This window comes from Equus asinus, chromosome 3 (assembly GCF_041296235.1).
Source record: "Equus asinus isolate D_3611 breed Donkey chromosome 3, EquAss-T2T_v2, whole genome shotgun sequence".
Lineage (NCBI taxonomy): Eukaryota > Metazoa > Chordata > Mammalia > Perissodactyla > Equidae > Equus > Equus asinus.
In genome coordinates this window covers 40,433,076-40,455,753 of record NC_091792.1, presented here as the reverse complement: position 1 = coordinate 40,455,753, position 22,678 = coordinate 40,433,076, and the positions used below count along the sequence as shown (strand labels likewise).

General features: G+C 37.2%; 1 protein-coding gene across 17 annotated transcripts in view; it reads right to left on the bottom strand.

Moving 5' to 3' along the window:
• Window positions 1-9,544: 9,544 nt before the first annotated feature.
• The window catches only part of TRIM2 (tripartite motif containing 2), a 151,105-nt gene continuing 137,971 nt past the window's right edge, over window positions 9,545-22,678 (bottom strand). For all 17 annotated transcript variants that reach the window (XM_044767090.2, XM_070504929.1, XM_070504925.1 and 14 more), the window contains 4 exons: window positions 20,931-21,099; window positions 19,747-19,817; window positions 15,748-15,888; window positions 9,545-9,874 (listed from right to left, as the gene is read on the bottom strand). In XM_044767090.2, coding sequence (XP_044623025.1) covers window positions 9,722-9,874; window positions 15,748-15,888; window positions 19,747-19,817; window positions 20,931-21,099 — 534 coding nt within the window. In that variant the 3' untranslated portion in view covers window positions 9,545-9,721. The remainder of the gene's footprint in view (window positions 9,875-15,747; window positions 15,889-19,746; window positions 19,818-20,930; window positions 21,100-22,678) is intronic.

Below are 22,678 nucleotides of genomic sequence, written 5' to 3'. Positions count from 1 at the left end.
GAATCTGGATCTTGTACCCACCGTCTAGCATCTGTTATAGTAAAATGACATTCATTTATCCAACAAATTTATGTTTTACAAAAGCCTTAAGCATATATGAATTTCATTCTTTTTACTTTGAGTATCTGCTGCCTGCATAGTGTGTGAAGAAGAACCAGACAGGCCACACCCTTAAGGAGTTTATATTCTAGTCAGTACTGCCCTTCCGTCTGGGCAACCAGCCCTTGCCCTAGACCCCGCTGTGTAGAGGGCCCTCTTGGTCCTGCTCCAGCCACACCCTCCACATTGGTAAGGAGTCCACAAGGCCAAAGGAACGCGACCACCTGTAATCTACAAGCTCCCTTCTAGACCAGGGACCTGGGAACCCAGAATCCCTTGCCTGTTTTAGTTGGAATTCCCCTGAAAACAGAGCCTGAGCCAAAAATGTGCTGGTAATTTATTTGGGAGTGAGGAAGCAGCAAGGGTGAGACAGGAAAGGAGGAAAAGCCACTAAAGATGAGCGCACTTTTCAGTTTGGGCATTTAAAAATCTTTACAAATCTTTCTTTGCCCAAGAGAATGGAAGAATTTATGGAAGGAAAGAAATTGGAAGTGATGAGGACAGAATTTCACTAGAGAGGATGCTATGAAGCTCTGGGCGGTGCTCTCTGTGCCTTTAAAGCCCTAGCATTCTTTCCAGAGTTATGATTCTTGCCATAGCCATCAAATGAACTCTCTGTCAGCTGGGCCATGCCCGACTAGACCAGAGTTAGGTGCTCAAGGCAAAGGCAGTGTGTACAGGATAGACGTAAGGCACACCACTCACCTCGGAGGTGCCCAAGGTGGCCTTGGACAGTGACAAATTGACCCAATGGGTCTTCTCTTGGGAAGGATGAGTGCAGTGCATACAAAGAGGGTTGGTCATTGGAGCTGTGGCTGTATCCTAAACGTCACCGAACTGTCCTCACAGTGCACTGAGATTCCTGGTGCATACCCCAGTCTTGGAATACCAAACTTCAGAATGACGACTACCAAGGAGACCAGACACTTTCCATTGCCTTTGGTTCCCTTGCATTCTCAGGAATGCACCCCAAACTGAAGATGACTTTCTCATGGCCCCTCCTTGAAATTCTGAAAAGTTTCACCTATAGAAGCAGCTTTTTTATTCAGGAAGTTGCAAAAGAAAGTCAAGTCATTTGAAAGAGACAGAGGAAAAAGTTTACAAGGTAGGAAGAAGTAGAAGAATGAAAAGCCAAGAGAGGAGAAAAGTGCGAGGGAGAAATAGTGAACATTATCAACCTCTCAGTCACACCACGTCTCCTGAGTTAGAAGGAGATTATGCTATTAGGTAATGGCTGATAATGGGAAAAAAGGCTGAGAAACACTGGTGTTGAGTGAGAATAAAATTTATCATCCAAACCCTGACACGTCTGAGAAGAAGAGACTGCTATTTATAATTTTGCTGGGACAAGAAACATAAGGCAGGATTGTCCCCATCTATTATATGGTAACTTGGAATTCCCATCATGCTTTATTAACACTTCTTTTATGGCTTTTACTTTAATTTGCTCTGTATCATACTTACTGATGCTCTTTGAATATTTCCATCTGGGATGCAAACTCCTGGAGAACAGACACAGTAACTTACTCTTTTTTGTAAGCCTGAGTCATCTCTCATTTCTTCTTGAGCATTCTCTCCTCTCACGATATCAAACTACTTGTTCTTCCCTGGACAACTCATGCTCTCTTGCCCTCTTTTACCAAGCCGTGGCCACAGGTGGTCCCCTCTCAACACCACCTGGCTGCCTTCCCCTGGTGAGTTCTCAGTTGCTGGCTTCCTAGGCCCCACCCAGCAACCCCTGCCCCCCTCCACTCCTGGAGGGGTGTCTGGGCACAAGCATGGGGTGAATCTGAGTCACGGTGTGGGGCCTCAGGTGCATGTGAAGGTTGGCACTTACCCGGTGAGTATCTCTATCCCCAAGGGAGCGTGACATTAAATAGCAAATAAAGACCACCACCACAGGTTAGAAGAGAGACCACAGAAGAAAGGAAAAAAACTTTTTCATTCTTTTTGAATGAGGGGCCCTGCATTTTCATTTTGTACCAGGCTCCAAAAATTATGTAGCCACGTATACATATATATTCATTTAAGTCTCATCCAAGTACAGTAAAGCTCCATGAGAACACGGACTTTTTTGTTTACTGTTATTCCCTAGTGGCTACAATAGGACTGATCATACTAGACTCAGTAAATGTTTGCTAATGAATGCATATAAAAGCAGCTCATGGTGTTGTAATTACCTGGTCTGGTTCACGAACTAGACCGTAAGCTCTTAGAGGTTACAGGCTGTATTATTCATCCTTATTTCCCTTACACCTAGCCCAAAGCCTGGTATACTACTGGTGCTTAGACATTTGTTCAATGACTATAGCAACAGAAGTAGGATGGGATCGAGGATAGAATGTGACTTGCCCTTCCTGCCTCTTAACCTAGACAGTAACACGTGCGGCTGTAATCGAACCCTTTGTCTGCTCTGGAAAGGGGTGCATCTGGGTTTGTGTGAAATGAGGTCCTGAAGGGCAATCAGATATGCCAAAACATGGGACAAGTGATCTGTATCAGGATGCCCCACTCTCAATCTGATTCTCAAAACTTCCAGAGAGCCCGTGATGGCAATGGTGCCTGCCTGGTTAAAAGAAAAAGTAAGTGAGGAATGGAAGTAGGATTCAATAATACTAATATTCACAGGTACTAGGTAGCAGGGCCGTGTTTTGTCTTTGTCTCATTTCTATTGTTTCATCTCTCCTTCCAAGACTAACTTTGGTCACCTCTTTCAGACTTTCAATCTATTATGGATTTTTTTAACCCTCAAAAAAACAAAATTTCTTTCAAAACAAAAAAAAAAAGAAATTTTTCTTGTGTTCCTCCATTGTTTACAAAGTATACTCTAATTAAGATAAATGTTAGTGTTCATTCCATCACAGCAAAATAGAAATCACAGACAATGAAAAATCAAAAAGCCTATAAATACATCGGGAAAAAAAGTTGTATGCATACATGTAAGGCAATGACTTGTTTACAGTCAATGAAGAAAGATGAGTCCTTTACAGGAGAAGCCAAGAACAAGCATCAAGCCCACACGCCACTCAAGATGGAGAGCTTATCTGTTTTTTTGGGGGGGAGGGGGGTCAAAGGAAAAGTTACGCTTTTACAAAAACCAGAGCTATAGAATGTAAAATACCATAAAATGCATAAGGTATTTTTGCTTCTCTTTCTTAGGAGAAAGGAGTTATATGGAAAATCTTCTTTTTTTCCCTCCATTACCTCCATGTCCAAGGTTGAAGACAGTTCATATTATAGGGTCCACCACATCTTCCGAGCAGAAAAACTACTTATGCCACCTTTTTTCCCAGCCTTAGGATGGAAAACCAAGTCACAAGTGCTATATAAGACTCCATAAAAAAAGAATAAAGTAATTTGTAATACAGCATCCTAGCATCCTAGGGAGGTGAACGGGGTTCTGTCATTGCATTCAAAACCGTTCTGTTTCCTTTTACCAGTCTTTCACTCAACCCAAGCATGCATTCATAGGGTTAGCATCTGCACAACGTGGTCCTTCCTCAGAAGAATGAAAAAACATTTAAAAATACCAAATGTCCAAAGACTCTCAGAAAGAAATCAACAACAGCTTCCTTCTCTAGGAGAAAAACCCCTCTTCTCATCCAAAAATGCGGATTTACACATGCAAAAATGTGTATTTATACGGGGACTGTGATGGTTTATTCACATATGAAATGAACCTTGTGCTATCTTGTCTTTATGCTTCTTTATCACATCAAACGTTTTATTGCAAAACTGGACCTTTGTTCTTATCCAGTACATCTGTGTCACAGGACAAGCCAGGATTTCGATATATATGCAATGGTCTAGCATCTTTCATTTCAAATTAGAATATATATTTGGAATTTACGGCTGCAGTCTCAACTGCGCTTATCATGATAGTGGCTGAAACTGGAAGACATTTTAAAAAAAACCCTGATGTCATCCATACTTGCTATTTATTTGGTCTTCCTGTTTCAAACAAAAGGTAAAGAATTCATAAATACCACCATCTAAGCACCTGTTTCAAATTAAACATCAGCCTTCAGCTTGTAAAATAATTTCTTTACAATTAAGCAAATAGCAGCAGAAGATGCATGTTATTTGCTTTCTTCCTGGAGAAGTGGGCAGGATGACTGCATCCTAGGAGATTCTCTGTGTTGACTGACGGGTGGAACAAAAAGTAAAGAGGCCTTTTCCAATGCCAATCATGGAGGTGAAGTGTAGAGAAGAGATATCCACGTTTCAAGAATAGGGAAAGTGGCCATGTAAAACAAGCAGGACTACCCATTCCAGGAGACAATTTAGAAATACTCGCCAAATCCTGAGTTCAGAATTCTGTTTTCTTTTCGAGATGAATACTAAGCACCTAAAAGTCAAGGAAAATGTTCTTCCTGATATTTTCAGCTCTGCTAAAGCCAGAGCCAGCAAAGAGCCTATCAGGAACATTCATTTATATTATGACATGTCATTTGAACTGGACCCAACTAACATGTCAGTTTTAAAAACATTTCACCAACTCGTAAACCTAAAAACAGGCACCTTTCCCAGAATTTCCCTCGTACGGGCCAGCAGAAGCACTCAACTGCCCGGGAACCGGCACACCCCCATCCCAAAGGCCGGCTTGCCACGCTGGCCTCACTCCGCCATCTCTGTTCCTAGCTTATCTATTCTTAAGTCTTATTGGGAAGATACTGGCCTGTAGATAGGCAGCATTAAAATGACAACTGTGACATTATGAACAGAGATCAACATTTAAGAAATGTTTTATTCCATTTAAGACAGACCGTGGAAACTAACTCCTTTGAAAGAATATAACAGAGTGATATCTTGTTATTCGTACATTTACCATCAGGTTCCTTTACCATGGAACCTCCAGAGGACTATCTAGATGTGTCCTTTGGATGCTTTGAGTATTGCTTGAAATGCGTGGCCATTAGCTTGATGTAATATAGAAATTTTTATGGTAAAGAATTTCATTCTAATGAAATTCTGGACCATAAAAACAATGTTTGCAGTGAGGTCCCTTTCTAGTCCTTCACCCCCTAGCAATGTGACTGCCATGACTGCCAGAAGGTCTCTTCATCTTGTGATTCTTTAAGGATTATAAGAATAGTGATTTTGATCTATTTGACCTTCTAAATGTATGTGCTGTACAGACGTGTCATGATTTTCCAAATTCCTATTTAAGATACAACCCAAATGCTGACAGATTATTAGCATCATAAACAACAAAAATTTTACTAAGCTTTTTCTCAGTAGTATAAACAGTTTGATTGAGGTATTCATATCTTCCACATATTCTAGAACATTCCTTCATTTCCCTTCACTAAGAAAGAGAACAATATGTCAAATAAACATTCACCCTGGAAATGGAGAAAACAAGCTTTATTATAATGATTTGAAATTTTGTGCATGGTAAAGGTATACACATGAATCTTGTTTCTCCTATGTTTCAAGACAGAATTAATTTAAAGTTTTATTGTAGACTAAAGCATCCAAAATACTGTGATACATATGTAGCTACGAATGTACAAACACTTTGATGCACAGCGTTCATTCTTTTCTTTAAATAGGCAGTCAGCATTTTGATTCATAAAAGAACAAATGATGAGAATATATCAGTATCAATGTCAGAGAGCGCAAGACTTAGTGTTCTACACACAAAACGTATGAAACAGACCTATAAAGATGGAATGTACAAAATTTAAAAAGAAAAAAAGGAAGCAAAAAACCTTCATACTCATACATAGGATTGAAAGGCTACAGAATTGAGAATGATGTAAAGAATTCTATTACAAGAATACACTCTGTTGATGACAGAACATTCCCATGTCATAAAGCAAAAGCATTGAGTTTAAGGCTGTGTTGCTTTCAAAAGTCAATGGAAGTGCTGTACATTCATTGGAACAACATAGCCAATTTATTAATCTATTTTAGAACATTAATAGCTTCCACACATTCTCCATAAACAGACCATACAATCACTGCCACACAATTCATCTTCAGAAAGTTTAACATCATGATTTGTAGCTTACTGTCATTTAAAACAAAACAGAAGATTATTTATTTATACCAAACAAATCTTTAATGGGCACTTAGTTTCCTTTATGGCAATACTAGATTCCTAGTTATCAAAAATATTAAAATAATTGTAAAGTCTAAAACCCTGTAACATTTACAGAATGCAACAGTTATTACAGCTCTCGATTTTAAGCAAAATTAAGTGATGTTTGCAGCAAATAGCTTCAATTTTACCCTACCTGGAAATGTCTGGTTTTTAAATGATTAAACTAAAAATGCTCCTCCCTTTTCAGAAGCTGGTGAATAGGGAGGACACGAAGAGTCCAAATGTACAAAAAAATTTTTTTCCATTTGAAGTAATCTGCAGGTGATGTTTATTTGCTATTTCCTCTGATTAACTCAGTAGGTATTACCAAAGCATTTATGTGGACCCTTCAAGGATAAGGATCCATAGACACTTGCTAGTGTACTGCTCTTCCAGTTAACTCCGTGTTAGGACATACCCTGTATACTCAGTAGTACAAGCAAGTGTGTTCTAGTTGCATGGACCTGTAGTATTTATTTGCCTCAAAACTAATCAAAGAGTAAATTAAAATGAGGAAACTAGGGGACTTGTTTAGTTCCTGGAGACTCAACTTTGATCAAGATAATAAGTACCATTTAAAAAAAATGGCGAACAGTCATAAAGGCTTTTTATTCATGTGTTTCTGGATGGTCAAGTGACTCTCTACCTCCCCGTGTCCAGCAGGGGAGGTCTGTAATGGGAGGGAATGCATTGCCACTGACCTATACATTCTAACTGGCAGTATTCTGCCATACGTGCCCAGGGGAAATTTGAATGGGTAATCTTTCAGTGCTACTTATCATGAATGTATGACAGGTTCTGTACACTTGACAAAGAGAAATCAAACCATAGTGGTAGCCCAGAAAAAAGTCACTTATTTTAATATCCTTCTCAGTTTACCAGAAACCATTTTCCATAGAATGTGACAAAATTTCATTTAAATCTTGTCTATTCCTATCTTATCAGCAGCACTTTTCCCCCTAAAATATGCCAAGAAATACAGTTAATACATTATATATCCAAATGTGAAATGTTATCTATACTTTAACAGATATGAATACATATTTTTGGGGAAAAAACATAGTGTTTCCTGGAGTGCCCATAGCATGAGTTTTAGTATCAGATAGTGGAACGTGTCTGAATCAAAGTATCCATTCTTTCATTCCAGTTTGTGCCAAAATTGACATGTAAAAAAATTAGCTTTGTATTCAATCAACTATTGAGATATCCAGCCTGATATGGTATGACGGCTGGCTAATTTTGAAAGTCACAAATGTTACTGAAAGGTTGTACAAAAAAATCCTTTAAGTAAACCAGTCTTAAGATCAATAGCCTGTGACAGAATCTAAATAAGAAGACGTTTTTGTGAAAATAAACTAAAATTAATGTAACCAATTTAAAAAGTTTTCTTTTAAACAGTCTAGGAGCTATCAGGAGGCTAGCTTATCTTTTATGCAGAATATTAGTAAACATCAAAATGAAATTCCCTCCCCAGAGTGGAAGCCCCAAGGGGGCAGGAATTTTGTCTGTTTTATCTATCACTATATCCCCAGTGCCTAGAACAGCGCCTGGCACCTAGGAGGCACTCATTAAATATGAATGTTTAAATTCAGAGACTTATTTCACTGACATTAGGAAACAGTGGCTTGGTTTAACATTCTAAAAATGTTATTGAACTTTATCACAGTCTCAAATATTTTGAAAACTCTACCTAACTGAAAAAATACTAAACCTAAATGTAAATCTTCCTGAAAAATTTTTTTCAGAGGTTGATTTGGGCATAATAAATTTGATAGACAATTGGAAGTAGCTAGATTTCCCTTCTAAATTTAAAAAAGTCCTATAAAAGAGAATGACTGAATTATAAATTAATAAGCAATAAACATCACATTTATATAATTATACATATGGGAAATGTTGTCTTACAGTACACTTCTAAGGTGCTTTCCATGAAAAAGAGCCCAAGGTCAATATTGAAAATGCCAAACACGACATCCTATTTGGGAGAACTGAGTAGAAAATTAAACAGTGGAAACAGACCACATCTTATTTTACAGTATCAATGACAACCACAGTTGACTAAATTATTCTTGACATTTCTCCAAATGCATTTATACTTAGTTTAGATTCAATGTAACTCAAGTTCAATTTTTCTTTTTTTTCGTTTTGTTTTGTTTTTGAAAGCAAAGAGGGCCATTTTCTGTCCAAAAGTCTACCCATACTATCATTCCTGGAAAATGGTGAAACTTAAATCTGCTTTAGGGCTCGCTCTACCAGGACGGCTTGAAACTGCGCAGTAAAGGAATGTGCTGAAGAAAGGCTGGAGATGCTTCTGTCTTTGAGAGTGCTGCCTATTTCGATATACCAAAGATTCAGCTATATATATATATATATATATATGATACATTCTACCTTACCCTAATCATGTATACATAGTCCTTTAATGCCTCTACTATTCATTAGACAATGATAAATAACCATAACATGCCCTTACCTGTAATGCTTTCGAGATAACACAACTTTGGTACCACTTGCTTTCTAAGGGGAAACCATTAATCAATCACATGCCTTTGGTTGACACCATCCGTCCTCCAAAGGGCTACTTATGGCTCTCTGTCCTAGGATACTGGTGTCCTACTACATGTGCTGACATTTTGCAGGAGGTAAAGCTTTCGCTTTCATAAAGTGGAAGAGGAGAGACACACGTGAGAACATGGCACATAAAATGTGACTTTTTCTTGATCATATTCCAGTGCGTTAATCTGAGTTAACGGGGCTGTTTACCAAAAGGTAGGATTATTATTGTAATACGCTTTTCAAACTATTAGGAATTTCAGGTTTCCCTGAAAATGTATTTTGTTTTTTGACACAAGGTGAGCAGGAAAGAGAAGGAGAAAAGAAAAGACAAAAAGGATCTTTGATCTAACCCAGAAAGGATGGGGGGAAATTTGCATTGATTCTTAAGTGCCAAACTCAAGAGGCCTGCTAATCACAGCTGGGAAGACTTTGCAAGACAGTCTTATGTTTTCCTAAAGTAATTTATATGTAGTTGTTGATAACCAAAAAACGTCACAAGAGTAATACCTACTGTAAAAGTGAGGTTAAAAAATCCCCCGAGTCTTGTGACCGAGGATAAATAAAGTACATAACTACAACAGATTTTGTTTTGTTTTGGAAGCTCTGCACAAAAGCTACCATTCACAGGATTAACAAATACCTTTAAATATTCTAGTTTTTTTTTAATGCTTGTTTGATTTGCAAAATTAGTTTAACTACATAAATCCCTGTCCTATAAGCCATAGTTCACAGGTGTAAAACTTTGCAGTTTTTATAGATTCAGTAGAAGAGATTTCTTTTTTTTTTAAACCTAAAGGTGAATTACAGAAATTGGATATGCAGTTTTTAAGGAAATTGTTACATTCAGAAATAACCTTGGAAAGTTCACCAATGATTCCTTCTAGCATGAAATGTCTAGTATAATCTGGTCCTGCGTTGAGAAATCCATTCCAGTTTATAGTGCAAGACCTTTGTAAGGGGGTGTCCAGCTGCCCGCCGTTACTGTAAGTATCGATACACCTTGAAACAGTGGTTTCCAGAGTCTGCAACCACAACATGGCCGTCTGAAGTCAGGGCCAAGCCTTGGGGACCGTAGAGTGGGTCAGCAGATGTGTTAATGTAGGACAAAAATGAACCGCTTCCATCAAAAACCTGTAAAAAAAAATAAGGTCAGGGTATTACAGGAAAAGTTATAGTAATATGACTAAATATGAGCTGTAAACTCTTATTGCTAATGTTTTTAATATAAAAGCATGTGTGTAACTCTCTAGGTTTGTTTAGATCACTGTCACATATATAATCCCTCCACTTACCTTCCTTTTTCTCCTCTCGCTCTCCATGCCCCAGAGTCACTGACATAGAGCATGCCACTGGCTGCCAGATCACACATATATTCTCATAGTCGTCATATTTGATGAGAATGGCCCTTGATGGTGCTTGAAAAATGAATGACCCTTATTTCTCACTCTAAACCTTCACTTTGCCACCTCCCAGACTCACATCCCTCTTTTATCCCCAGTCATAAGAGAGAAAAATCAGCAACTAAACCACAGAGAAAGGTCCTGAGTCATTAATATGCAATGGGAAAACATTATTTTTTTCCTTTTCAGAAAAGAGTGAGTTATAAGAAGTCAACGGTTCAACATGTCCACTTGGATACGAAGTGGTCTTCCTTTGGTTGGTAAGCTTCTGCCCTGATGAATTAAAAGGAACCCTTCTCCTTCACAAGGCCCAGGCTGGTTTCTTTTGACCATTCTGTTTGGCACATAGGGTGTTTTAAAAGGCAGTGTAATAGGCAGGTGCTATGAGGGCCACAATACAACAGCTTAGCATCTGTGGTCCTATACAGAACTCCTTCGTCAACTTAGTTCCCTGTCTGGCTTCTTGTTTCTCATTAGACACAGAATGTCTCTTTCAAATGTAGACATTCTTTGGGATAATTAAACAAGATGAATATATTGGAGAAATAAAAGCATTTAGTGTTACATTTATGGTCTCAATTCTTTTTCTGAGAAGCAGGTACCTATATCAGATTCAAACTACTGACCACTGCTGTACGCAGAGACATCTGAATGTAGATTTAACCAGTGTACTCTGGGTTGTCAGGTGCACTGCACAGGGCCCCATCTGTAAATGCATGTCAGATCTGTGCAGGTGTCCACACAGAGAAACAAGAAAAAAGAATAGTCTTTCTTTAATTTGAGGGTTTAAAAGTTTTGTTCTTAATTTAGAGAAAAATCAAACTTGTGTGTGTGTCATGGACCCCTCTGGCAGTCTAGCAAAGACTACAGTCCCCGTCTCAGAATAATGTTTAAATGTTTCTTCCACTAGAACGTAACCAGTTTTATTATGCTTTATACCCAATCAAAATGCCAAATGCCATTCATGATACCATTATTCCAATATCATGAAAACACATTTAAATTCAGTATTTTTCTTTCAAATTTAATTTGTTAATTTTTTATTTTGAAATAATTATAGATTCATAGGAAGTTGCAAAGAAAATACAGAGAGATCCTGAGACCCCTTCACCTTCTTTCCCCCAATGGTTACATCTTCCATAATTATAGTACAATATAAAACTCAGCAAACAAACATTGGGATGTGTGTGTATAGCTGTATATCACTTTATCCCAGCTGTAGATTCATGTAACCACCACCACAATCAACACACAGAACTACTCCATTATCACAAAGATCTCCCTCATGCTACCTCTTTATAGTTACACCCATGTCACTTCTTCCACCATCTCTAACTCTTGCCAACCACTAATTTTTCTCCTCTATAATGTTGTCATTTCAAGAATGCTACATAAATGGAATCATACAGTATGTGATCTTTTGAAGTGGCTTTGTTCACACAGCATGATGTCTTTGAGCATCTAAGTTGCTGAGTGTGTATCATTAGTCTGTTCTTTTTTACTGCTGAGTAGCATTCCATAGTATGGATATACCACAGTTTTTTTATCCATTAATCTATTGAAGGACATTTTGGTTCTTTTCAGTTTTTGGCTATTACAAATAAGTTTCTATGAACAAAAATGTGCAGGTTTTTGTGTGGACATAAGTTCTCACTTCTTTGTGGTAAGTGCCCAGGAGTGCAACTGCTGGATTGTATGGTAAGTGTTATGTTTAGTTTTTTTAAGAAACTGTCAAACTATTTTCAAGGCTGGCTGTCATTTTATATTGCCACTAGCAAAGTATGAGAGATCTAGTTTTTCTGCATGCTCACTAGCATTTGGCATTATCAATACACATATATTTTTTGCTAGGAAAGATTTGCCTTGAGCTAGCATCTGTTGCCAATCCTCCTGTTTTTTTTTTTTCTTTTACTCCCCAAAGCCCCAGTACATAGTTGTATATTCTAGTTGGAGGTCCTTCTAGTTCTTCTATGTGAGCCACCACCATAGCATGGCTACTGACAGACATCGTTCTGCACCTGGGAATTGAACCAAAGTGGAACATGCCAAACTTTAACCACTAGGCCATCAGGGCTGGCTCTATCACTATTTTTAATTTTAGCTATTGTAATAACTGCCTAGTAATATCTCACCATGGTCTTAATTGGCACTTCCATAATGTCTACTGATATGACACTTCTTTCCACGTGGATATCCACTTCAGTGAAATTTCTCTTCACGTCTTTTGCCCATTTTCTAACTGGATTGTTTGGTTATTTTACTATTGCTCCGAGAGTCTATATATTCTAGGTCCAAGTCCTTTGTCAGATATGTGGTTTCTAAATATTTTCTCCCATTCTGTTGTTTCTCTTTTTATCTTCTTAAGAGTCTTTCATAGAACAGAAGTTTTTAATTTTGATGAACTCCAATTTATTGATTTTTTCTTTTATGGATTGTACTTTTGGTATCATGCCTAAAAACTCTTCACCATGCCCTTGGTCCCAAAGATTTCCTCTTGAAATTTTCTAAAAGTTAATCTCCTAAAATATTATCTTCTAAAAGTTTTATAGTTTTACATTTTTCATTTAAATCTATGATCTATTCTGAGTTAATTTTTTTATATAAGGTGAGGTTCATTTTTTTCTTCTATGCATAGCCTAATTACTCCAGCATCATTTGTTGAAACGCTGTCATTCCTCCATTGAATTGCCTTTGGACCTCTGTCAAAAATCACTTGGTTGTACATGTGTGGGGGCTATTTCTGGATTCTCTATTCTGTTCCATTGATCTATCCCTCCATTAATATCACACCGTCTTGATTACTGTAGCTATAAAATAGCTATATAATAAGTCATGAAATCAGGTAGAGTGATTCCTCTCACTTTCTTCTTTTTTTCAAAATTGTTTTAGCTATTCTAGTCACTTTGCCTTTCCATATATATTTTAAAATAATTTTGTCTATATCTACAAAAATTCCTGCTGGGATTTTGTGTTAAACATGTATATCAATTTGGGGAGAATTGACATTTTTGTTGAGTCTTGCAATCCACAGACACATTATATCTATCCATTTATTTAGATCATTTTTTATTTCTTTCATTAGCATTTATATAGTTTTATGCATCTAAATACTAGACATGCTTTCTTATTACACCTAAATATTTCACGTTTCCCAGCAATTATAAATGGTACTATATTTTTAATTTTGGCTTCCATGTGTTTGTTGGTACTATAGAGAAATACAATTGATTTTTGTATGTTGATCTTGTATGCTGTGACCTTGCTGAACTTGCTTACTAGTTTTAGAAATCTGTAGATTCCTTTCAATTTTCTATATAAACAATCATGTTATCTGCAAATACAGAAAGTTTCAATTTCTTCCTTTCTAATTTGTAAGCTGCTTCTTTCCTTTTCTTTCCTTTTTTTGCTGGTAGAACTTCTACTACTGCACTAAATAAGAATGGTGAGAGCAGACATCCTTGCCTTGTTCCTCATCTTAGAGGAGAAGGCTTCAGGCTTTCACCATTAAGTATGATGTTATCTATAGGTTTTCATAGATGTTCTTTATCAAATTGAGAACGTTCTTGTATATTTCTAGTTTTTTGAGATTGTTTTAATCATGAATTGGTACTGAATTTTGTCAAATGCTTTTTCTGCATCAACTGATATGATCACGTGATTTTTATTCTTTAGCCTTTTAATATGGCGGATTCCACTGATTGTTTTTCAAATACTGAAGCAGCCTTGCATCCCTGGAATAAATCCCAGTTGGTCATGGAAGGATTTGTATATACTGCTGAATTCTATTTGCTAATATTTTGTTAAGTAATTTTGCATCTATAACCACAAAGAACATGGTCTGTAGTTTTCTTTTTTGTACTGTCTTAGTCTGGTTTTTGCTATCAGGGCATCAGTTGGAAAGTGAATTGTGAAGTGTTCTCTTGTCTTCTATTTTCTGGAACTGCTAATTCTTCTTTAAACATTTGGTAGAATTCTCCAGTGAAACCACTGGAGTCTGGAGATTTCTGTTTTGGACAGTTTTAAAATTATAAACTAAATTTCCTTAATAGTTGTAGGGCTATTCAAATTATTTATTTTATATTGGGTGAGTTGTAGAGTTTGTACTTTTTGAGGAATTGGTCCATTTCAACTAAGTTGTCAAATTGTTCGTAGAATTTCCTTATTATCTTGTTGACGCCTGCAGGGTCTGTAACACTACTAGTATTTTGTGCCTTTTCTCTTTTTCTTTGTCTCGCTAGAGGTTTGTCAATTTTATTGATCTTTTCAAAGAAGCAACTTTCTGTTTCATTGATATTCTCTCTTTCTCTGTCTTGAATTTCACTGATTTCTGATACCACCTTCACTATTTCCTTCCTTCTGCTGGCTTTCAGTTTGTTTTGCTCCTTTCTTTCTGGCTTCTCGAGGTGGGAGCTTAGATGATCGATTTGAGACTCTTCTGATTGATTTGAGACTCTTCCTCTTTTCTACCGTAAGCATTTAGTACTATTAATTTCTCTCACAGGTAGAATGGTGGTTACCAGGGAATGGGAGGCCGGGGAAATGGGGAGAAGTTGGTCAAAGGGCACAAACTTCCAGTTAGAAGAGAAATAAGTTCTGGGGATCTAGTGCACAGCATGGTGATTATAATTAACTACACTGTATTGACTGTAGTTAACAATACGGTATTATGTACTTGAAAGTTACTAACAGAGCAGATCGAAATGTTCTCACCACCAAAAAGAAATGGTAATTATGTACGTGATGGAGGTGTGGGCTGCTAATGCTATAGTGGTAATCATTTTGCAATATATATGTGTATCAAATGAACACTTTGTACACCTTAAACTTTTCAATTATATCTCAATATAGCTGGGGAAAAAATTTTCTCAGCACTGTTTTAGCTGCATTCCACAAATTTTGATATGCTGTATTTGTATTTTCATTCAGTCCAATATATTTTTTAATTTTCCTTGAGACTTCCTTTTTGACTGAGCGGTTATTTAACAGAATACTGTTTTTAAATGCATACAACAAAACCATGGGATTATAAAGGAAAACAATCACATTAAAATACAGTTATCAAAATGTTACAAAATTGTGATACAGTAACGTGCGCTTTGTAAATTAACATATTAAATAATGAGAAATAGTGATGGGTCTCACAATGACTGTACTTCTGAAGTAGTGATGAGCATCAATGATAACTTGAGATGTCTGCAACTGTAATATGAAAATATCTGTGACTTCTCTTGGTGACATTACTAAAGCTACTGTGATTGTTGCCTATATTCATAATTAAAGGAAATAATAATTTTCAGTTAGAAGATATAAAAAATAATAATGGGATATTTTTGTTCAGTGGACCTCTTGAATTCTATCCACAAACACTTTTGGGGTCTGTGGGATACATGTTAAGAATCCCTGATTTAGAGGATTTCACTCTGGTAACACGTGGACGTTTTTCGTACTCCACGTTGCTGAATTTGGTACTTCTGGTGAGATTATCTATGGTCTTATTACCTAACCAATGAAGAATGGAAAACATTCCAGGTTGGGAGAGAACCAGTTCCTCTCTTTTAACAAATACCAATCACTCTAAACAAACAAATTAGCATTTGAATCTACCTGGATCCTGCTGTTTCCCCAGTCTGCTACAATGATGTTTCCATTCGAATCCACTGCCACACCCGTTGGAGCATTAAACTGCCCATTTCCTTCTCCATTTGAGCCAAACTTCAATATGAATTCTCCTTCCTGATTAAACACCTGTATGAAATATTTTAAAATTATTTTATTTTAAATTAAAATAGTTGAGCAAACATTATGGATTTTAAAAATACCTGAGCAGGTTTTTTATAATAAGACCTATAATTTAGGACATTCTAGAAGAAGAAATCTACAAACTAGACTCCCCTATCCCTTGCGGTTCCCCAACATACTGTATAAATCTGATTTAGCATTTGCTAAATCATTTCTTTTTTCCAGCTTATATCTGGCTATTAAATACTTATGTGAAAAATACTTTTGTTATAAATTATAAAATATGTACAAATATAAGGTAGTATGAGTAAACAGAACCATAATTTTCAACAACATTATTCTTTCTGCCTTTAAATAAATAGCTAATTTCAAGAACGGGCATTATGTTTCTAACAGGATGGATGATGACTCCAAGTTCGATCAGAGAGTGGGAGCTTTTTGTTAGGCCAGATGCTCAGCATTTATCACCATTTTATTAAGTCAACGTAACAAGTAAGAGTAGGCTGGACTTCACACTTACAACAGTGGAGATTCAGTGTCATTGTGCGTGTGCAGGTGAGTGTGTGTGTGTAATGGCAGTGAGTGAGGAATAAGGACATTTTTACAAATATTTTTTCAGAATATATTTCAGTTAGAATAGAGAATTTATACGACCCTAAAGCTTTGATAAATAGAGCCTACTGAGAGAAGGGAGGCTGACAGAAGTGGGGGGCCAAACAGAACTCTTAAGCAAATTCTCTAATATCTGATATAGTCAAGCAATAGTTTGTTGTGGTCAATTAAATATTCTTATGAATGGAGTGTCACCGTGTATATATCAAATACAGATGATTAATTTTGAGAGAATTAAAATTTTAATGTGTTTAATGATAAGACTATAGTAAGCCTAATTTTATCTTGATGATTCAGATGATACTTAATGGTTCTGAAATGGTTCTCCAGGATATTATTTTAAGCTTCCATTATCATGAAGCCTACCTGTGTAGAAATACTCATTAACAAATCAGAAAGTATTCTATGCAAGGCACCCTGAGAGTAAGGGTTCCTAAAATGTGGACCTGAGAGAGTTCACTGTATCTGAGCACAAATCTAATTTGAGGATGATCTCCTGTTGCCATCCCTGAGATCATGAAAGATTAAAATGACTCTGTTTCTTCTAGTTATGTACATTGGGAAAGTGAGACACTTCCATCTCTAAAGGCTAAACTTCTTTAAGATAAAAAAAAAAGAGTCATGACCAATTCTTGAATTAATTACATAATTTCCAAGAAAGCAAGCTACCTCTTTGGTTCTTCGCAAAAGACAGAGGCAAGAACCAGCTTTTATAAGATGTCATGTTTTAAATCTCTTTCCTGACTCTTTTTGTCTCCTTTCACATAAAACATTCTAGTTTTAGAGACCAAAGGAAGTGTTTGTATGCTGGTGAGAACACAACTGATTACTCTCTGACCTTTCTCTTTTTAAGTCGTGCAAATAATCTTGTTTGTTTGTGTTTCTCTCTCTGAGCCAGTATGTTTTCCTTGGCATAATCCAAATGGCTTAAGAGCTTCTGCTACATTTTGGAATAATGGACAATGCCAAATTTAGTCTTACTTGTTTTGCAATGAAAAGAAAATATATACTGAAGGTAGCTAAAGAACTAACCAGACCACTTATTAGCCCTGACCTATAGGTACGGTTTTTACATTCACCAACAGAGAAGTGACCTGAATCTAGAACCAGTGCTAGCTGCCCTGTGTTACATGGGAAGCAAAAGCCCAACTATTCTATAAAAGCTATATGGCAACAGCTGTCGAAGAGAAGAGGAAAAACAAAATGACCGGTTTTCTTAAATAAGAGGGATATTGAGTTTAAATAACTAAAATAATCTACCTCTACTGTACTGAAAACTTGAAGTGTTTCCAGAATCTTAATAATGATAAATTTCTCATATTTCCTATTTTTCCCATCTAAAATGTCACTTAATTACTTATAAATTATTCAGATAAAAACATATTAAGAGGCAGAAGTATGAGCTCAAATCATTTTTACAGCTTTGCTTTTTATAACAAGTTTTTAACACTTTGATGATAATCCTTTTCTGATTTCAAAATTCTGCTCCCCTCAAATACCACCCCCACTTGGCAGTCTTCCTGATAGTCTTGGCTATGGAAATCTTCTCATTTCTTCTGGATACTTATAGGACATTACATGCACCTATTTTTAACAAATCAGTTATTGCTACCTGCCTCGCATTTTGGTTACTTACATATGTTTTATTTCCTCCTACAGTGTCAGCAGGGCTGGTAAATAGGAATCATCCCACATACCAATGCCAGTTGATTCATAAAGGCTGCCTGGAGCACTGGGACGGGAAAGACCCTGACGCCACAGTTGTGCTTAGTAGAAAAGAGCAACTTGATTAATGTTATTGTCTTCTGGTGGGCAGTGGGCAGCATCGATGCCAGGCTTCACTGGCCTTTTCACTGTTAGGATTTCTATAGGTTTTCTTCTTGTTGAATGCCCTCTAGTTGAATGATTCCTCTATAAAGTGAGTGAGGGTAGGAAGTATGATAACAGCTTGTGTTATCCTTTTATAGTTATGCTCATCACACAGGACTGTTAGAGCTCCCTGGGAGGTTGGTCACAAGCCAGCCCCTACTGCCTCTTTGCTCTCTGTTTCCCTCCTCCTCCTCCTCCACAGAGTTTTCCCACTGTCCTCTTCCTTTTAACATGACACCTCCTGGAGAGAGAGAGAATGCAGCTGATGGACACTGAGGGAGGTGGAGACAATGAGGATGGAGCTCAACCACTATGGAAGTAACTATGGAGAGACAACATGGCAGGAAGAGCCTTAGAAGCAAGCAACGGTGGGCATCCTCTCTTAGGGTGTTAAACTCCTATCCCTATCTAGCTATTCCCATTATCAACACTGATAAGTTGTTTCTAATTTTGGTTCCTCAATGGTTGTCTCTAAGTGCAAACTTTAGTCATTGGCATAAAATCTATGCTGTTTCCTCATCCTTCCTTTGAGATGCCTCACTTTAAAAAATTTAAATGAATTTACTTACAAGGAGAACTTTCTATCACTTCTATATGTGCAAACTACTATCACTTGATGTAAACAGAAGGTAATCCTAAAAACAAACACCGAACTCTTAAAATAAAAATGTCAGCCAGTGCACTGCCCGTGAGCACCTGGTATACCTTCAGTGGAACATGCATCTCACCTTGAGAAGCTTGGTCTAGAATGTTACTCAACATTTTCTCGTCTCAGTAAGTGAGAAATTTGTTTTGAACCACTTTATTATTTCCTAATTTGCGTATAATGAAAGTCAAATCTTTCTTCCCCCATACCTAGTAAGAAAGATGTATTGTACTATCTGGGGGAGGGAGGTGGGCATTGTTTTCTAAGGAACATAAGGGTGTGCAAGCATTTCAAAAACTATGAAATATGCTACATGAATGTATGCTAGGGCTATTTCCCTCCCAAAATCTGTTGTTGTAGCAGTATTCTAATATCAAAGTTTGTTTGAAAGGCCTTCTGCTGCAGAAAATCGAAAAAGTCATCTTGTTTTGATTTATTGAATAGTCATACAACATTAAGCTTCAGAAAGCCTCTCTAAGTTCAAGCAATTGCTTTTTCATCCAATTACACCAGTTTCAAATTAAGAAATGTATCGCCACCATATTTCGATCAATTTTCTGACTCTCCAAAGTCTCTATGTCTAAATTAGAACGTGCATCTTTAAGAAGCAAAATCTCCTCTTTTAGGTTAACTCCTTTAGATCCAGCTTGCATATCTGAGTATTGCGTTATTTTCTGCCAGCCGATTTCTCAATAAAAGCAGTTAAAAGTTAACAACAATTGACATGTTTATACTACCTTGACAGAATGATTATGGAAATCTGTAACAATAATCTCATTATTGCTATTTACAGCTGCAAAATGGGGACCTGCAATAAAGATGGAAAGAAACATGTGATGACCTTCTATAACAACAAAAATGATTATAATACCACAGCAGTTACGAAACTTAATACATTAATTTAGTTATTTAAGAGAAGACAAAGAATTGTAGACTCAGTCCTTGAAAGGTCACTCGGCTAGACCTGTGGCTCCAGATAACGTGGATCCTATGTCATTCTACACTTGTGACTGTCTACTCTGCCTTCTTTCAGATCAACTTAAGTTAGCAGCAGCCCTAAGGTAGTGGAATAAGCAAGAAGCATCAGAATTCATTCTCGGCACCACCATCTGAAAGTCACATCTGCCAGCTTCCCTGAGCACATTGGTCATTTTAGGGACCTCAGCTCCCACTGAGGAAAGACATGATAACTCTTAGCGCTGGGAAAAAGACTCCAATAAGTAATATTTTTTGTAAAAAACATTTTTGTAAAAAAGTAGAGCAGAAACCCACACTTTATAATTTTGGGTAACAATGAGAACCTGGCAGAACTGGAGACAAAGCACAAAGAAAGATTATGCAAATTAATATGAAATGCCAAAAGCATCCTTTCAAAAAGAAAATTTAATAAACTGTTTTCAGCCTCTTCTTGCAGATGTGAAAACTAAGTAAGCTGGTGACTGCAAAGTGGTACACCAAAAAGAGAAGTAAAGAGACTGCCCTCCTGTGCTCAGCAAACATTCTAAACTCCTGCTCTCTTATAATCACCTAGAAAGGTAAAAAAAATTCTCATTCAGAAGCTCTTTAAATAAAGCTACAGCTACACTGAAATAGGAGTTACTCCATTGCTCCTCAAACATTTTATTTAAAAAATATTTTATTTTAAAATTTATATTTTATTTACTATTAGTATTTGAAGATTAGACTTCTGAGTTGTAAACTGCCACCAATAAAGACCACACATGGACTGCAGTTCAACTTATGGCGGGCGGAGTAACTGAGAAGCATCTAACCATGCTTTTGCTTGGATTTTATCCCCAATATCTTTCCCAAAGCCAGCAAACACACTGGGGACGAGGTGTCTTCAACATGCTCCAACATCATGCAAATGTGAGCAGAAGAAGCATAAAAAAGGGGGTTTACATATTACCATCAAGTGTACCTGCAAACTGCCTGTCCCCATTTCCTCGGCTACCAAACCTGGTGACTATCTTCCCGTTTGGCTGGAAGATAAACACGCAGCACGCCTTGTTATCCACCACAATGATGTGCCCGTTGCGGTCCACAGAAACTCCTTTGGGCCCCATCAACTTTCCTGATCCGATTTTTGTCTGTCAGAAGCAAGCACAGAAAGTGAAGTTTAAAACACTATAGAACATGAAGACAGACATTTGTTTTAGTAAACATTTACTTGAATGTTCAAAGAGGGGTGCACAGCTACTCATGTCACAGTGGTCTTCTGTCTTGCAAAACTATCTGTCACATTCATTGTCTGCCACCAATATTTATAGGCAATTCTTATTTTTTAAAGGGATCACTACCAAAAATGTTCTAGAACCCCCTTAACTGGGTCACAATTCTCTTCTAAAGAGGCAGTGTGATATAGCAAGAGATCACTGGATTCAGAGTATGAAGACTGTCCTGTCCCGTACCTGTCACCTGCTGTGGACACGTCTGGTATAGCACAAATGAATTTAATTTCCTTAAGCTTCAGATTCCATATATTTAAAAAATGTCAAAAAGCGGCTTCAATAACTTCCAGTGATATTTTTGGAATACGTACTACGTAAAACAACGTAGACAAAGTATTTAGTGTAGAGTACAGTACATATTAAGCAGTCATTAAAGGGAAGCAGTTATTGTCATTATTATATAGCCTAGTTAACATCGAAATTTCCAGGCATCTGCCACTGAACTTTACTAGAATTAAGTTCCACGCAGGCAAGAGTCATGTCTGTTTTATCCAGCCCTGTACTCAGTCCTAGCACACTTCTTATTGCCTAATAGGTACTCAACAAGTATTTGTTGATTATATTAATTTAAAAAGTCTAGCATTATTTAGGGTGATCATGATGAACAACTGGTTTAAGTTTTCAGTATTTTAAAATGGGAGACAAACATTAGATTTCTATCAAACATATACCCAATATGTATTTTAAATCTTATTCATTTTTCTGGGTGGACTAGAGTGTGTATAGAAATGTTTGCCATGCGATGCCTGTCTTATACTTTTACTTTTATAGCTCCATTTTCTAGAGTACTCATAATTAAGTACTTTGCTTATTCACCATTTATTTACTAATTCTAAAAATACTGATCCAACACCCATTACGTGGCTGACGTTGTGTTCCAGGCACTTGGTGGACAAAGACGAGTGAGACCAGCCCCTACCCTGGAGGACATCTCAGTCACATTGCAGAGACAAACAGGTCTACTGCGCCCTTTTTAAAAGTGCCTGGTATTGAGTGTTTGATTTGGGAGATTGGGAAGAATTCAAATAGGTTATCTCAGAGGCTGTGTGGAACAATAACTTGATGAGACAAGTCACCACAGACAAGGAAGGAAAAGGAGCATCCGAGGTGAGGGAGCGGCCAGAAAGAGTGCCTGGGAAGAGCGCCTGGGAACGGTGTGAACCACAGCTCTCCCAGGCACCCAGGCTGACGACGTCAGAGTGAAGTTAGACCCCCCGTGTCGTTTTACGAATGCTCTCTCAGATATGCTACTGAACAAAGCAAGGTACAAAGCAGTGAGTATAGTCTGAGCCCACCTGTATTAAATGTCTTTATATAGGTACACATATTCCTGGAAGAGACAGTAAGTGAGAAACCAGTGATATTAGCGGTGGTAGGAGAAATTCTTACTTTTCATTTCATACTCATCTGTAGGCTTATTTTTAAAAAATCTATTTAC